General features: G+C 47.0%; 5 protein-coding genes across 5 annotated transcripts; 1 reads left to right on the top strand and 4 right to left on the bottom strand.

Moving 5' to 3' along the window:
• Window positions 1–225: 225 nt before the first annotated feature.
• On the bottom strand, window positions 226–1,722 carry FOBCDRAFT_244460 (uncharacterized protein; the record flags this gene model as incomplete). The annotated part of the gene is made up of 3 exons (XM_054707169.2): window positions 226–899; window positions 943–970; window positions 1,093–1,722. The coding sequence occupies 3 exons, from the start codon at window positions 1,720–1,722 to the stop codon at window positions 226–228; spliced, it is 1,332 nt and encodes a 443-aa protein (XP_054563144.2).
• Window positions 1,723–2,265: 543 nt separating this feature from the next.
• On the bottom strand, window positions 2,266–5,537 carry FOBCDRAFT_323755 (uncharacterized protein). Its single transcript, XM_054707170.2, has 4 exons — window positions 5,173–5,537; window positions 4,322–5,123; window positions 3,242–4,264; window positions 2,266–3,177 (listed from the first exon to the last, which is right to left on the bottom strand). Exons 1-4 carry the CDS (start codon window positions 5,456–5,458, stop codon window positions 2,457–2,459), a joined length of 2,832 nt encoding a protein of 943 aa, XP_054563145.1. The 5' UTR covers window positions 5,459–5,537; the 3' UTR covers window positions 2,266–2,456.
• A 408-nt stretch (window positions 5,538–5,945) lies between these two features.
• FOBCDRAFT_253612 (uncharacterized protein) lies at window positions 5,946–8,855 on the top strand (the record flags this gene model as incomplete). Its single annotated transcript, XM_054707171.2, has 5 exons — window positions 5,946–6,068; window positions 6,130–7,919; window positions 7,968–8,301; window positions 8,356–8,739; window positions 8,775–8,855. The coding sequence occupies 5 exons, from the start codon at window positions 5,946–5,948 to the stop codon at window positions 8,853–8,855; spliced, it is 2,712 nt and encodes a 903-aa protein (XP_054563146.2).
• A 99-nt stretch (window positions 8,856–8,954) lies between these two features.
• FOBCDRAFT_232719 (uncharacterized protein) lies at window positions 8,955–10,056 on the bottom strand. The gene is made up of 2 exons (XM_031191592.3): window positions 9,664–10,056; window positions 8,955–9,616 (listed from the first exon to the last, which is right to left on the bottom strand). Exons 1-2 carry the CDS (start codon window positions 9,936–9,938, stop codon window positions 9,043–9,045), a joined length of 849 nt encoding a protein of 282 aa, XP_031032823.2. The 5' UTR covers window positions 9,939–10,056; the 3' UTR covers window positions 8,955–9,042.
• Window positions 10,057–10,162: 106 nt separating this feature from the next.
• On the bottom strand, window positions 10,163–14,787 carry FOBCDRAFT_264914 (10 TM acyl transferase domain found in Cas1p-domain-containing protein; the record flags this gene model as incomplete). Its single annotated transcript, XM_059611343.1, has 4 exons — window positions 10,163–11,002; window positions 11,057–11,809; window positions 12,121–14,427; window positions 14,479–14,787. 4 exons carry the CDS (start codon window positions 14,785–14,787, stop codon window positions 10,307–10,309), a joined length of 4,065 nt encoding a protein of 1,354 aa, XP_059466025.1. The 3' UTR covers window positions 10,163–10,306.
• Window positions 14,788–16,782: the final 1,995 nt, after the last annotated feature.

Consider the following 16,782-nt stretch of genomic DNA (forward strand, 5'->3'; position numbering starts at 1 on the left):
ATGGCGAATGTTCTTGAGCATGTAACGGCAAATATCCATACAACGGAGAAATTCCAGAGAGCGACTCAAACGAAAGACATAAAACAGTACAGCCACGTCTGACGATAATAAGATTAAATCATGAAACGGGACCAAAGCCTCAGACATTATATACCGCAATGAAGAGTGCTCTGAAATGTGTAAACCCGATACCCTTGTCAGAATCTATGCCCCTTCCCTCTGTCACTAGTTTCGGATGTGTCGCCAAAATGTTGTCACATCTCTATTGCCCGTTTGATCAAAGAAGCGAGGAATGGAAGCTTCATCATTCTCTCTAAAAATATACTCCTGTCGTTCGTTTTGAGTGTCCTTGATGCCCGCTTCTCTTCGATACTGGTAAAGTTGTAACAGGCGCAGTCGTTGTCCCTCTTCGACTCCAGGCACGTATTCGACTCCATACGCAGTGGTTTGTTGCTTATCAAGCTCTTCGATTGTCGGGAAGTGGTCAAGACCCTTCTGGCAAAGTCGCGTATCATCCAGAAAAACCCACGCTCGTTGTCTAAATATGCTGCGTTGCAAGATCGAGGGTAGAATGCTGAATGGAGGGACGGTATCCAATGAGTGAGTAAGAGACAATCTCTGCACTAAGGAAGATCTCAGCGAGCCATCTAGACAGCTGTTTAAGTCTATCGAAAGCCTTCTGATAAGGGGAAAGCCATGATTGCGAGGGGACGGATGCTGCGACCTCCTCCAATCGGAAAGTATCGTATACAACCAGCTTCGCATATCTTCGGGCTGTGTCTTGTTTGCAAAGAGTACTAGATTTCTGAGTAGATCAAAGCCGAGGTCTGACAAATCATAAACATATCCTAACAATGCAGGAATACATTGTTGTGGCAGCTTCATATCCTTCCGGGCTGCTATTGGGTTGAAATAAAGATTATCCGGGTACAGCAGGCGTACCGGGTCGGCGGAATTGTCTCGTAAAGCACTGGAAGCATGTCTTGTCGAGCAGCGTGTAGATACTGTATAAAGAGCCCCGTGGACTGCCTTGATATACTCAAAAACGCAACAAATTGCCTCTTGCTCGTAGTTAGAGAGCTCGTAAAGTACCTTTTTGGTAATAGCACTATATTCCCCGTCGTCTAACAGCAATGCCGCCTTATGTCCATCAATTTTGCAGAGCATGTCATATCTGATAAATGCCCATGCAAGAAGCTGACATTCTGATGAAGTGAGCTCATCTAAAGTGACGTGCTCTGGACAAAAGCTGTGTTGGTTGTAGTAGAGCCCTCTGCTTGGAATCTCGATTTGAGGAAGGCAAAGGTAGGCTTGAGGTGGGTTTGAGGAAGTGGCCTTGCTGATGAAGTCTTCCACAAACATACTCATATGGGAGAACAGTTTATAGAGGTCATCAATGGTAGCTTGATCCTTTTTTTCAAAAGGATTGGGTAACGCCTTTGAGGACCACTGCATAATGATATATCTCATGACGTGATTGTCAGGTCGATTATCGGCCAGTTCCAGATAAAGCAGGCACAAGGCGTCTTGTAGGAGCTGTTCATATCGATCTCCATTCAGTAGGTTGACAACATAATGCCGTCTTATAGTTGTTTTAGATGCCCTGTACTGAAAAAGCATGATTGGAGATGCTTGGATGAGGCGAAAAATTGTAGTTGTGGACGAGAACTGAGAAAAGATTCGGATCCTGAGCTCAGCAGGGAGTTTAGAAAAGCAGTCCATGTTTGGTATTGTTCTTGGGCAGACACTGGGGGTTCTTCTGGCGGTGGTGATATTGACAGGTCGAGGAAAAGAATTGTGACAAGACAGGATCAAGCGCCTTTTTATTGAGCGTGTGATTAAGCTTTTTGAGGCCGAATCAGCCTCACGTTGACTCGATTTATCTCTTTTGGGAATCTTAACTTTGCGACGAAACCTTCATAATCTAAACCACAAGAATGGGTTGAGTTTAGTCAGAGTGAACTCTTGATCACAACGAAGATTAGTGGTTATAGTGAAAGTCTACTTGGTTTCTTGTTAGTTTTGAACGAATGAAAATAGCAGCAAGGTTTGGGAGAACAGGCATGCAGTCGGTGACAAGATCCGACCTGAAGTAACGTAGGATTCACGAAGTAACATTCGTTCACAAAACCTTATCGGAATGAGAACCATATATACGAGCTACGTATGCAATCAAAGTTCCGATGTGAATCTTATTTAACCACCTCATCATGTATCGCAGGCGATGTTTCACACTGCCTCAAAGTTTAATAAATACAAGGTGTTATTCTTGATACGCTGACTGGATCTATCTTGCCAAGATATCGATGGGTTCGTCCAAGTCCATACAACCCGCTGTGGCCTTAACTTACATAAGGCTTTACCTATAACCGTTGCATCGTGGCTCAGAGCTCAGAGATCATGGAGAAAGAGTGTCACTTAGGACTGCCTGTCTTTCGGGAGCTAGCATAAGTATCTCAATCAGACTCCCATTCCTTCTTATCTCTCTTGGTATGCCCTTTCTTCCTCCGTGGCAATGGATCAGACTCTGGCTTTTCTTTCCGCTGTGTAAAAAGAGGCGATGCAGAGGGAGGCGGCATCGGCCACCTCGAAGCGACATCTTGAGTGGGCAATTGGTAGCTGAGACGTTCCTTTCGAGCTTCTTCGTCCTCGGTTTCTACCGATGGATTACGTGGGCGAATGTAACGCGCAGAGATTCTGTCCGATCTTCGACCAACTCGTTCTCGTGATGGGCCTCCGATAATAGGTGTTCTCTCTTTCACGGTGGGTCTTTGTCCTGCACCTCGCTCATCCTCTGAACTTTCTTGATCATCGTCGAGGGCTTGGGATACCCGAGGCACTTGACTACTAGGAGAGATGTGATTTGTCTCTGACAGTTCAGCCAATTCCCCATGATCATGGTCTTGTGTCTCAGACGCTCGTGGATCCGTAAGCTGCCATGAAATGTCGAAGGAAATCTCTCCAATTCGTAATTTATTTGTACCGTCAGATTCTCGTTTGTAAAACTTGTGAACAGTGCCGTGGAGGAAATTTGTCGATACAATCCATGAGACGTCTAGCTCTACGCTAAGGAAGGTTACCGTTTGACCACGTCCTATTTTTCCGGTCTCTGAAAATATTGATAGTACAAATGACTTCGGTATGTCATACGGGACGTCTAGGACCATTGTTTTATCACTGAAGGATTGTATTAGCGTCTGTTGATATAGGGGATATATGCTTCCGCAAACTGTTAACTCACGAAACTCGCCGCTTGGCGCGAAATGCGAATTTTGAGACATTGCCTCCGTATCTTGCTTCGCAGATTAGTTTGCCAGGTTCTGAACACTGCAAATAGTTGATAGTAACGACGAGGTAACCATTCCTCTCTGACAAGACGCCTCCATGTTGTGAAACAACTTCTCCATCATCGATTATTGTATTCAGTTGAGTCTGCGTTCCCTTCTGGGACCTTTTGCTTTTGTGAATAACTCTAAGTGAGGTACCAACCTCAAAAGAATGAAAGCGAGGACCGGAAGCTTGTGTATCGCCCTTGTTAAGTTCGTCCGTCACTCGTTCCCGAAAATCAAGAGAAGTACGTTTTTGGCTCAGCATAGACTGGAGAATAGGATCACTCTCGGGACTGCTAGTGTAACCTTTGTAAGAATAAGTGTCGAAAAATAGGGTGGCTCTTTCAAGTTCAGTATGAGCGTCTCCCATGAAATTTACTCCAACATCTTGGGGCACGTCTGGATTCCAGAGCTCCCAAAATTCACCAGAGCATAGCATATCCATCGATAGCGCGTCTTCCGCTTGCCTCATGTCCCGAATTGTGCTTCTACTCTGAGGCCGCGATATATCAATGCTATCGTTGTCGCTCGTGATATCTTCTGGAATTTCGCCTTCGTAGCTGGGTAGTGACTTGAGGGCAAGGGAGCGCAAATGTCCGGCCAGGTGGTCCTCAAGACGCCCATCGACCTCATCTTCATCCTGGCCACAGAGAGGGCATGATGGGAATATCTTTGGTATCTTACGACTGTTTCTATTTGCCATGATCCGGAGCTGATTGTCGTTGAGCTTGCTGTTGTGAACATCTCGCATGTGAGCAATATACTCGGCACTGGATGTAAACGGGTCAAGGTCCCGATGAGAAGCGCAACGCCAGAACCGACGATGTTGCTGCAGGTGACTTAGCCACTCGTCACTATGGCTGTGTAGCACATCTGGCTCATCGCAATCTTCAAAAAGACATATATAGGCATCCAAGTCGTTGATCACATGGTTCCTAGGAATTTGGTAAGACAGCGAATCCCCATGATGATTCCAACGTAAAAAGACTTACTGCCACTCTCGATCGTCAAAGACTTGTTGAGCTGGAAGAACATGAAGACAATACGGACAGGTAATATCTATAAGACCCACCAGTTCTTTTTCCGAGAAGCCTTCTGAAAGTGAGCTTGCCCCATGTTCTGTAAAATTCATCTGTTTTTTCAGTTGCTCATAGCGCTTTTTGAGGGCCAATCCTGGGCTAGGGGGGAATATTAGAGCTTCATGTGAACCAAGAGCAACTGTCCTGCTTGCTGATACAACTGAAGGATTTGCAGCTGCTTTCTGAAAATTTACTGGCACCAGAGTTGTTGCACTTTTGACTTGGGAAGGTGTTGCCAAGGCTCTTCTCGACCTCGTGTTATGCTCCTTGGGCTTATTCTTCTGCGTCTTGGAGTGCTTGGACGATGCAGCTGACTGGGCATTTGGTAGCTCGACTGGTTTCTCGGCTTCTGGTTTCTGCGACTTTATTGTTGTGCTTCCCTGGCGATACCTTCTGTATAAGATGCGTTTCCTCCGAAGAAGCATTGTCTGAGCCAGTCTATCCTGAAGAACTTCGCCTAAGCCGGGGAATTTGTCACAAATATGGTGTTTGAAGTGTTCCCGTAGTATGTCCTCCACATCATTTCCTTCATCGTCTTTGATCTGAAAGCTACTTGCTTTGAGAGCTTGAGTATCTTTGCTTGCCCGACGGATTGTATTAGAAATCTTGTTGAGTCTGCTGATCTCTGACGCTGCGTCCACGAGCCCCTTCTGGAAACCTTGGTTTGCATTGTCTTGATTTGAAGACTCTATCATGGAAATCAAGATTTTGAACACTGCCAGCAATTAGTTTCTATATTAAAAGGCCAATTCGGCTTTTCCTACAACTTTGGCATCGATAGTTCAGTGATTCCAGCAGGCCAATAACAACACCTGTAACGTCAGGGGCATATCTCAACCGATGGTCCATGGATGCTGAGCCTGGGGCAAAAACGCCTATGCCATTTGCCCAGCTTGAGAATCTTGCAAGCTGGTCCTCTACCATCGATAATTCCCGAGGGTGAATCGAAGCCGCGGAAAAGAGGCATTTTTGGAAAGACTCAAGACAATCATTGGCGCAAGCAGAGATTTTTGGCCCGTTTTGCTCAGCGTTATCGCTCGGTTCGGCCATTATTGACGACTTATGCTGTCAAGATTTAAGTTTGTTGTGTCAGGACAGCAAGGCGTTAGATACGTGTGCGTATTGGGTGAGTGAGATAGTCAAGATATCTCTCAACCTATCGTGGACTCTTCTGATTGGTAGAATCGATAAAGTAGCATAACACTTAGGCCCGCTGCTCTAACAAACCCACTTGAGTCTTGACCTTTTAACACCATGGAGATAGCTCATGGAGCTCCGGCGTTACATCGTTACATTACTACCTCTGCCTTGCCAATATTGAAATAGATTTTACTGCTATATACACTGCTATTATGAGAGGATTCCATGTCTCAACGCCCCTGTATGTTATGAGATAAGATATTCTTGCTATCGTCTCACCTTTACCCCGCCTCGTCTCAGCCGCACATGCACCATTTACCGCCCACTGGAATCACGCCAGAACTTGTCATCAGAAGTCATCTTCCAGCATAGGCTTACCTCCAAGCCTAAAAATATCATGGCAATATCTTCAAGCCCAAATACGGACTCCGGCCGCCAAACCCTTCTTCTGGACACGGTCGGAACGGTTCTAGAAGTGGCAAAAATCGCTCGACTGAACGAAGCCAACCCTAAAGTGAAGGTCTTCTATAGCCACTTGACCTACCACTGTTTACTTGACCTACCACTGTTTACGATTACAGGAAGCTCTTACTAGAGCGCGACAAGATGCATCATGCCTCAATAACGATTGTCTCGACCGAGCGATCTCTCATTTTGGGGTATTGATACCAGAAAGCGGCTTAGATGAGTTTCCGGCCTTTTCCGTGACTCTTGAGTTTCGACTTAAAATGTTGAGCCTTTGGTGGAACGAGACTTGCCGACGAACAGATGACGCGAAGCTAGACTTCGTAAGTCGTTGGTTGAGACAAGACATCACAGAAGAAGAGAGATTGGAAGTGGATGAAGCACTAGAGACGTGCGCTGATGACCTGGATAAGCAGCTCCCCGAAATATCAGTCCAGAAGAGATCCAATGATTTCCCGACTCTGCACGATGGTGAATCACCCTTTGCAGTTTGGAAAGTCGCAAAATCCATCTTTGATGCACTTTTAGAGTGCAAAAGTTGCTCGTGTCCTTCAGAACACGAGTTCAAAGCCAAGCTTGAGTTAGGGACGTATCGATCGCGTGAGAAGAAGCCAGTCCTGAAACCTAGTCGAAGGCCGAATCGAAAACACGATGGAGACAGTGACATGGGCGGTTTTGAGATGGATATGTTTCTATGTATGGAGCATGATTGGCACGAGTTCCGAATTCAGGCTGCGAAAGAAACAATTGTCCGCTTTAGTGGCCATGAAGAGGCTAGTTCATGCCCAGAAAGGAAGACTCGGAGTAGCAAAAGGATCGAGAGGCTTTGCAAGCCAATCATAGAGATCCGAACAAGACCCTTGCAGCGTCTTCTTGTACGATTGAAGAGCGGCCACCTATTCGAAGTGCGGCCCGAAAAGAGCAACTTCCAGATTGACAAGACCACGGAGCCTATATCTCTTTCCGGATGCTTTGACGAGAGGAAGGACTTCTTTACCGAGAAGACTAAGAGAATTCTTTCGCTTATCATAGGCTATACCGTACTACATCTCTACGGCACGTCATGGCTACAGCCTGGTTGGGGCTCGTCAAACATCAAGTTCTTCCAAACGACAGCCTGCAAAACACCTCTCAGACCATTTGTTGAAGCCCAGCTGCGCAAGACAGATGACCCCGGGGATTACGAAGATGAATGGACCGAAGAATTCGACTCTGGACATAGCTGCCCCGAAATGGTTGCTTTGGCGGTGGTGTTGATGGAGATCTACTTCGTGAAACCTTTTAGACAGCTCGCAGAGATGCACAACATCCCTCTCATCGATACTAGAAGTGGTCGGATTACCCTGATGGACGTGGACCAGGTATTCTGGGGTGATGAAGAGGGAGAAGAAGGCTGGCGAACCCAGATCCCGGAGGACTCCCCTTTGCTGGAAGCTATCGACAATTGTCTTGATGGAGAGATATGGGAGGACAATGAAGGGGATCGTTTAGATGTTGAGGAACTTAGAACTCGGATATACGAAAAGGTTGTTAGGCCGCTAGAGCTTCATCTGAGACACGGTTTCAGTCAGATTCAACTTGATGGAGTCGACCAATATGCAAAGAGTCTGGACTTTGGGAAATGGGGCCAGGTAATTACGACGAAAGAGACAGACCAGTTGCTCCCTTTGTCCGCAGGGCAAACCACGAGCCGCGTTCCATCTCCAGCCTTGCTTCTAGCACAAGGCCAGTTTGACATCAACGCGATGTTCTCTCGATCATTCCAGCAAGTCTCGCATTTGCAGGCCCAAGTACCCTCTTCATTATCCCATCTTGGCTATGCGCTAAGTGACGATAACCTAAGCGAGATGTCTCAATTCTTTGATGACCATGTGAATGATGGGGATAAATCCGTGGCTGAGGCTGAGTAAGTCGTTGGGCTCAATTCAACCACACTCAAACTAACACCTGGTAGAACTGAGAAGTACAGAACTTGGCGATCGGAGTATGAAGATGTCTACAAGACATTTGTAGGGGACTATATTGATCAAAAGCCAACACAACCTGTCAAAATCGCTATTCTCGACACAGGTATCGACAGAGATCATCCTTTCTTGGAACTATATGAGGATAACATGAAGGGGAAGAAGAACTTTCACAATGCTTCTCAAAAGAATGTGCCGGATACGAATGGGCACGGGACATTCGCAGCGAACCTGATTCTAGATTACGCAAGAGACGCGCATTTGTATATTATCAAGATCGCGGACAAGAAGAACGCTACACCTGATGCCGCTATTGTGGCAAACGTGAGTATCATCGTAGAGCTAGCGATGAAGAATGGGCTAAGCTAACATCATTAGGCGATATACCATGCCGTCGACAAGTGGGCAGTAGACATCATTTCCATGTCCTTCGGCTGGCCCTCATCCGATATGGTTGGTCACGACGCCCTCGAGGATGCTATCGACCATGCATACTCTAAGAAGGTACTAATGTTCGCTGCTGCGTCCAATAGCGGCGCTCGATTGGGCAGAGCATACCCAGCGAGCAACCCGCATGTCATATGTGTACACTCCACAGACACGAATGGCGAAGCTTCAGGCTTCAGTCCAACAGCCGAACCTAACTCTATTAACCTCGCAACCGTTGGCGAGTCCGTCGAGTCAGCATGGCCAACACTTCTGAGTCAAGACTCAAGGTGCCTGCAATCTCGATCGGGAACGTCATATGCCACCCCGATCATGGTGGGTATTGCAGCATTCCTCTTACAATATGCAAGCCTCCATCTTCCTCAGAAGCAGGCACTGGCTTTGAAGAGGAGAGAGAAAATGGAGGCTTTGTTGAGGAGATGCGCGATTAGAGGACCAAACTATAAACCACGGGATGACTACTTTTATGTCCATCTTAGTTTGCACAAGCATAATCTGTTTGGAGGGGAGCTGGATTGGGTGAACTATGAGATTTCTAGAGCGCTGAGAACATGACAGTATAGCAATACATGATATCATTTGAACTGCAAACTTTTGACCGTAGCTTTTGTAGTACTATCACCCATCATCTGAGTCCTCGTCCTTTGGAATGGCACAGAGAACCTCCTCGTCCCCCTCCATTAACGTCTCCTCCTCAAACCCTTCATCCTGGGCGCTGGGTTCTTCAACCGCAGTGATCTTGAGGCCGGTTTGTTTGCGCTTCACATCTTGAAGATCAAGGTTAGCTCCTTTGGTGTACTGATCTTCGCTCTTAATCTTGCCAGTCTTCTTCACTCGGACCTTGCTAACACGAAAGGCAAAGACAAAGTTACCTCCCTCCCACTTGGTGCCTTGACTTGTACCAGCCTTTCCCTCAATGCCAGGGCCACCGCCAATAGGTACAGTACCGCCACTCAAGATTGTGCCATCGACTTCCACAGAAAGGTTTCCACCGACAGTGCGCGACTTGAGCGTAGTAGCGGAAGCCCCGGTCACAGATTTCAGTCCAGTGATGATGTAAAGTGGTTTAGCAGAGCCAGATCGCTCTAGCCATTCGCGAACATCCCTAGATTCGACACAATTCTGGAGATATTCTGACGTTGGAATAAACTCAGTGGTCTCCAGGGTCTCAAACTTGAATATTTCCTCATTACTGATGTCGTCAGCTCGTCAATCCGTCGACAAAGATGCAAAACTAACATTCTTTCTACCTCAGCACCAATGTCTACGCCAAACCCAAGAACACTGAGAAACTTGGTCAGGATTGAGAACTTTCCGCTTCGCAGTTTCTCCGTCGTGTATTGAACTTTCTTCTTTTCGGTTTTGAAGACGCCTGTTTCTTCAGTCGGTGGAGAATGGATGAGGGGTATGTGAGGCTTCTTGACAGAGCTGATGACATTGCCGAGTTTGATGGGGCCTTCTGGAGGATAGTCCCATGTTGGAGCGTAGAAGTAGAAAAGGTCTCGATTGGCCATTATTCAGAACTGATGATGTGTCTCTGAGAAGCAGTAAGGATATCATCGCGATATATAAAACAGCAAAGGGTGAATTAGGCATCAACAGGGTGCGGGGGTTTGACGCCATTCATTGGCGGCAACGGATGGCATAGCCTCATGAGGCCGCCGAATCCAACTTCTGAGGATAGATCCTTGCCATATTGGCTTGTTTGGGGAAGAAAAGCAGGCGTGGAAATTTAATGAACGTGAGAATCTAATTTTATTGCCTATCTTTTTGAATATAGAAGCAGTCGCCAACTTTTAGACCTCCTGTACTTGAAAGCTCCACTAATTTCTGATCTTGACCGTCCCTGTAAATGCGATATCTCTCAGCAACATTGACCATCTTAATCCTTTCGCTTCTCGATCTTAGGTAGGCCAAGCCATATTATAAACAGAACAGCCAGAATAGCGAGAATAATTGGCTGAAGAACCTGCACTCCCTTGGCCTGCGCAATTGCACCAACCGCAAAGGGCAGCACAGCCGCACCGCTTCCACCAAACGCAGCGGCGAAGCCGATTGCGCTGACGTGTAGATGTCGCGGAAGAAGCATTGTAAGTGCAACAATAACACAAGGGAACATGGGTCCTAAGAAGAAGCCCTGCAGCGAAACTGCCACGGCTGAGACGTGGAATTGCGGCACGAGCCAAAAAATGAGCTGCAGGCCCATGGTGATGGGAATGAAGATCATGAGTGACAATTTGACACCGATCTTGGGAATCACCATGCCTAAAACCAGACGTCCGATCGTGATGCCGAGCCAGAAACCGACAGCTGTCATTCCAGCGTCGAAAGGGTCAGCGTTACGAACACGCAACATGAATTGCACGACCCAGCCGCCAAGAGCGACTTCGGTACCAACGTAACCGAGAAGGAAGAAGGCACAAAGCCAAACAACACGAGCATGAGGCTTGACGAAGAGAGCGGCGCGTGTCCCTTCGTTGCGGGTGCCCTCAGTGTGAACAGTCTCGCGATACTTCTGAGCTGTCTTGGGCCAGAAGGAGTAGGTGAGAGTTGCGGTCTCCAAAACAGCCATGCCCAGCTAAAATACTCATTAGCAACCGTGTAAAATGCAATGGATGTAAAGAGAACTTACAAGCACGTAGTAAAAGTCATACCAGCCCAGATTGGCCTGAGTGATCATGCTAGTCGCAATAAGAGGGCTAACCGTTCCTCCAAGTCCATAGCTCGCATGCATAAAACCCAACAACTCATTAGACCTTGCCAAATTGCCGATGTATGAGTTCCAAGCAGCAAGTCCAATGCCATTACCGAGACCTGCGAGGACATATGCCAAGACAAGAACAGGATAAGGCGGATGCTGCGATAAGATAAGATATGTCAGCGCGTGGCATCCTCCGCACATGAAGGCGATCCACCGTTGACCGATGTTCATGTGAAGATAATTATTGACAGCTGCTGAGACGATGAATCCGACGAACGGCGAGAGGAAGATGAGTGAGACAACGAGGTAAGAGAGCTCGTAGTAAGTCTCCAGATAAGGGATCAAAGCTCCGTATGCAGCATCGTTGGCGCCTGAGACAAAAAGACTCCAGTAGATAGCGCCAACTCGAAAGGCGTTGCCAATGGGTTCATTCCACTTCTCTACAACGAGAGTGGCCCTCGGAGGTGCAGCTTCATCGCCTGAGCCAGTGAATTGATCAGACTCATGCGCATGGTCATTATGCGATCCCAGCCGACGCCCAGCTGTTGATAAAACTGGGTTCGGCTGTTTTGGCGTTGAACCGGCTTCGTGAGTGAGACTGAGAGTCTCGAGTTCAAGAGCCTGTGTAGGGTAAGACCTGGACGTAGCCATCGTGAACTGGACTGAATTGAATTGACACCTCAGCTTTTTGAGGTTGTGCAGTTATAAGAATCAATTGAAGAGCCAAGAATTTGCTCAGAGGGCGCATAAAAAAATCTTCTTGACTCATCGGCGAGAATGGCGGGGGATTGCGCTAACTCACTGGGGTGCTTATCGGAGCCGAGATGTGGCGAACTCGGGCTCTACAGCACCGAGGGCTTCTGAAGGCAACAAAAAGGCGCTCAATTCAATCGATAATGCCATGCGACAGCGTTCTATGTATATATAAGTCCCGTAATAACTCCATTGATACACCAAACCATGGATCCAAGTAAGCCAAACGGTTTTCGTCATACAGTACTGTTCGCTATTTGGTAAGGAATCTCCAGCGGGGCTTTTGGCGCCTCAACCACTGAGTGTCCACCATCAAACACTGTCGGGATCTCATGTCCCGGGCTCATCAGATTGAGTAGCCACATAACTAATAAAATGCATATTACCCTAATTTTGGGTGCTGAGAGATCTGAGAAGCCTGGGATCTTTTCCAGCCAAGTCCAGAAACGAAGTCTGCCGAGCTTCTCATCTTCTGCGCCTTGATGCATAATGATCCTGACGATGTATCCCGTTGAAACAGCAACCGAGTGACTAATCAACAGAAATATTGGTACGACAATGACCAGAGTCCTCCATCGGTCTCCCATGAGCGACCCATCGCCGAAGAGACCATCGACAATGAGAATACCATCGGTATCGGCCGCGAGGAGGATGTGAAACTGGAGGATGTAGGTCTCCAAAGAGCAACGACCTAACCAAGCCATAGCTTTGGAGTGATAATTGCGAACAGGGCCCGAAACATTCCGCATGGCGATAAAACCCAATACTGGTACAAGAGATACATATGGATGCCATTTCGCGTATGCAGCCATACGGAGACCTGAAGTCGCATAAAAGTAATGTATCGTAGCGAAGACGCCAGCCAGAGCAAGCGTTACACGAAGCCGTAGATGAATAGGCATCTTCAAGTGCCGGTTGGCAACGGCTGTCAGCATACCAACATAGACGATGAGCATGTCGAGTGTGACACGGAGATACCATTGCTTGTAACTCCACTGGATCTTGAAGACAGTGTTGAGAATCCCAAAGACCCAACGTGTAAGAGGCGTCCCCATGAGGATCATCGACAAAATAAGACAAGACATGCAGATCTTGGCCAGCATAACCTGCAAATCGCTGTTGTACCTTGGTCTAATCGCCATGGTCGCGTAAACGACGAGGAACCAGAAGGATACGAGAGGGGAGAAGTAGTAGAACATGTAGTCTGTGTCCATAAAGTACGCGAGACAACAGCTGAGTATGTTGAGGCGCAGTAATGTGGCTGAGACACGGTTGAATGAGAAGTCGTTCTTGTTCAGGAAATAAAGTGTATGTCTGTAGCCGGTTTGGAAGAGATATGCCGCAATGCAGACACGGATGAAGACGTAGATTGAGCCACCTTGTGCGCCTGTCCAGTAGCAAATGAGGATGAAAGATTGCATCCATCCTTTCCACTCATCGGTCTGATCTCGTGAGAGGAATGGTTGGTTTGACTCTTGCATGTCTACTGAGAGGTCCTCTGGAACAGGTGACTTGATGCGACGAATAGTAGTTAACATGATTGCGATACAAGGAATGCAAAGCGCGACTAAATCTTTGAGTTGCCAAAGCTTGCTACCTTTTGCCATCATCTGTGTGCGATCAGCGTAGTAGCACATCAGAAGTGCTAGTACAAGGCATCCGGCTTGCATGTTGAGCAGCTTGAAGCGAGGCTGGTCGGGACTTCGATCGGCGAACATGTCCAACACCTCGCAAATGATGCAAGCAGCCAGATACACGATTCCGAATGCCACAACGGAAAGCTGCACCAATGGCTTGACACCATAGTCGGTACAGCACGTTCTTGAATAAGGATACGGCTTCATTCGATCCAACTTTGCGTTGCATCTCATGTTGAGAAGAATATTGGCTCGAAGCTCTGCGATGTGAAACTTGACATGAAAGCCGGTGCGGAGGGGATCGCGCCAGATCTTATCTTGACCTTCGACAAGATTGGCGATAGACCAGACAAACGGAATGCTGAAGTCATCCTCCTTTTCAAGAAGCCAATCCTGCATCTCGATCACTTCTTGCGCTCTCCGGCCTCTGTCGATAATCCTCTCGGTATCATTACCCAAGTATCGCGGTCCAGCGGGAGGTGCATAAAAGATCTGGTTTCCAATACCATCTCGTGGGTCCATCGGTGCGCCGAACCAATCTTCATGTGGTGTATTATCGCCAATGAATTTGTCGACTTTTGACAGATGATCCTGATATGCCGAGAAACGATCATCCCAGGGATCAAGGGCGGTAGAGTTGATACCTCCATAGTGAGGATGAGTATACCATGCGCCTGCAGATATGTAGATCAATGCCGGGCCTTTCTGATCTTCGATCGTTGGAATCTTTGTCTTCTCCTCTGCATAAGTTTCGAGGTGGCTGACGAACTGTTCTCGACCTGGAACGCCATGTGATGAGAGATAGACGTTTGCGACGCGTTCTATCCTTTGACCGTGATATGTCATGTTGAAGGATGTCGTCTTGGTGTACAACCTGGCTGCATTATCTTTTTGGTACTGCTTATTATCGAGCTATCATCTTGTCAGACCAAATCATCTTTAGCGCCTCTTGTGATGGCTTACCAGGCTAGCTATGGCAAGGCCAAGATTCTTGGACGTCGAGTCGCCAACAATCACAATTGGACGGCCCTCAGTGCATCTGCGGATGTCTTGCGAGTTGTAGTGATTGAGGATACATCCATCAGGCTGCCATTGCTTAAATGGATCCCGATTTCCATGCTCATCACGAATCGGGTCAATCCATCGACCTGTTTTCTGAACCGCGCGACAGCGATAAGGATCATCTCCAGGGAAAAGAGTTTTGAACGCCACCAAGGCTAAGAAAAGAGTTGCAAAAACGACAGGTATCGATCTGCTCCGTGATTTGTTCATCTTGTCGTACGGCTTGCAATAAAACGTCTTTGTTGGTTGCTCATAAGCAGATCCATCAATCACGTTTTAAAGATTGCTGGAGACTGAAGTTGTGAAGAGGCCGCGTTGCGCCAAGTGAAAAGGGGATTCAAGTGAATTCCTGCCAAAGCCTTCCTTGCTCTAACCTCATTGTGGCCTCGTGCACAGATCGGAGAAAATCGCTATTTAAATTGGCCCCTCGCCTAAAGCGCCACAGACCCTCATTGCTCTAAAATGTTTGGTGACAAGCGCCCAAATAATGAAGATGCAGAGTGTTTAATGGTCAACGTGGGATCTTCTCTCCTAGAGCTTAACGTTAACAGTGTTAGCTTAGCGCTAACTAAAAGTCGCTTGCATGGAGGGCTACTCTAAGGAGGTCACCCCTGTCTTGGCGCAACGGAAGGCTCAGGCTAGAAAGCTGCATCTCGAGGTCGAATGTCACTGATTTCCAGGCTGCTAAACTTGAAAACCTTAATTTTGGATATAATCAAGCCGGTATGTGATAAAGCTAAATCCAAGCGGAACTATTACTTGGCAGTGAATATGCTAAACTCACTGCTTTTAATCAGTTGATGACCGTGCTGAAGGTCCAGCAAATGGTCACTTGAACGGCCGAGGCTAGAGGTCAAACGCAAAAGCATTACAAGCTTGCTTGGCGTCGGAAGACGATATCGGCATGACTATTGAGAGACAATCCCGACTCTCGTTCTCTGACTCAAGATGCGACTATGGCCTGCGACTGTTGCGTATTTGGAGTATAGGTATCTCGCGGAAATATTAACAAGGTTCATACAACCTCATTGCTTAATTCTGCAGACTAGAGAAAAACCAGGATGGTCAGAGATGGGAGGCTTAGTGGCGTGATGGGCTTATTTTGAATCGCCAGGGAAGAGTGACTAAGTTCTCTGTGCTAATCTAAGCTCTCAGCCACAAGTCTCAACTGCAAATAACACATCTGGCTCACAACTTAGACATTATACCACAATGCCTGAGCCAGGAAAGAGTGACATTTGAGACATCAACGGCTCGCGGCACGTCAGCCCTGACTTACTGCTTACCAGTTCACTAAGCCTGTTAGGTGCTCTCAGCAAACTTGAGAAGCTCATAAAAGCATCAATACTCATTGGAATTAAGACATGCTATTCATCGCCTAGCTCTCCAGTAAGTTCATTTCGACCAAGAGTTCGAGGTTTAGTAGCCAGGTACACATTTCTCGTACAGGAGGTCTATTATCAATGTACTATATACGCGACATAGAGGCCATTCTAAGTCAAAAGCACTTGGTGAATCTCAGTCGTGGCAAAACAAGCCCGAAGGAAGAATTCTGGCCGCCACCATGATGTTAAACGAATGACAAATTGAACGAGTGAATGGTATTGAAAAAAATTTGTTAAAAATTTCTCACTGTTCAGAAGCCGAGAGATTACTCTTTCTGAGAAATTTCTTATGGCCGCGACTGAACACGTCTTGGAGAGGCTTTGCGCGCTATAGGTAACTAAGGTATTGACCGACCTTGCCAACGAAGGCTATAATTTTAAGCTCAAGTCTCAATGCTTACTTTGAAACGTGTGCAAATTTTTCGATGAATCTGATTAGCTTAATATAAACTTTTAAGAACATCTGGGCCCTATCTTAAGGCGTGGATTGCATCATGTTCTGTCAAAACCGTCACATTAGTGGTTCACTAAGCCCCGCGGTTTGAAGTCGCGGCGGGTTTCATAGATTCTAGACCACTAAATAAAAGTTTATCGCATCACCATGCATAGCTATTCGTGCTGTAAACCACTGACTCTTAGGGTAATTAATGCTCATTCTCGCCCTGCGGAGCTAAATTATTCTTATCCGCACCCCGTTGAGTTGCCCGACTACCTCCAGCCCGCAAAGAGAATTGAAACTGGCCTGAAGTTTGATTACTAGACATTTTGCAAGTCGGCCTCATCAACGGCAACATGATATCCCGATAAAGGCACCTCTCTT

Source organism: Fusarium oxysporum, chromosome X (genome assembly GCF_013085055.1).
Source record: "Fusarium oxysporum Fo47 chromosome X, complete sequence".
Classification (NCBI taxonomy): domain Eukaryota; kingdom Fungi; phylum Ascomycota; class Sordariomycetes; order Hypocreales; family Nectriaceae; genus Fusarium; species Fusarium oxysporum.

What these genes read in the sequence shown, in the direction of transcription:
- FOBCDRAFT_323755 (XM_054707170.2), bottom strand. Translation starts at nt 5,458, where the DNA reads ATGGCCGAACCGAGCGATAACGCTGAGCAAAACGGGCCAAAAATCTCT. An exon ending in GAACTATCGATGCCAAAGTT is followed by an intron (nt 5,124 to 5,172) that starts GTAGGAAAAGCC and finishes AATTGCTGGCAG; the next exon opens with TGTTCAAAATCTTGATTTCC. An exon ending in CGCGCCAAGCGGCGAGTTTC is followed by an intron (nt 3,178 to 3,241) that starts GTGAGTTAACAG and finishes ACAATCCTTCAG; the next exon opens with TGATAAAACAATGGTCCTAG.
- FOBCDRAFT_232719 (XM_031191592.3), bottom strand. Translation starts at nt 9,938, where the DNA reads ATGGCCAATCGAGACCTTTTCTACTTCTACGCTCCAACATGGGACTAT. An exon ending in GGTGCTGAGGTAGAAAGAAT is followed by an intron (nt 9,617 to 9,663) that starts GTTAGTTTTGCA and finishes TGACGACATCAG; the next exon opens with TAATGAGGAAATATTCAAGT.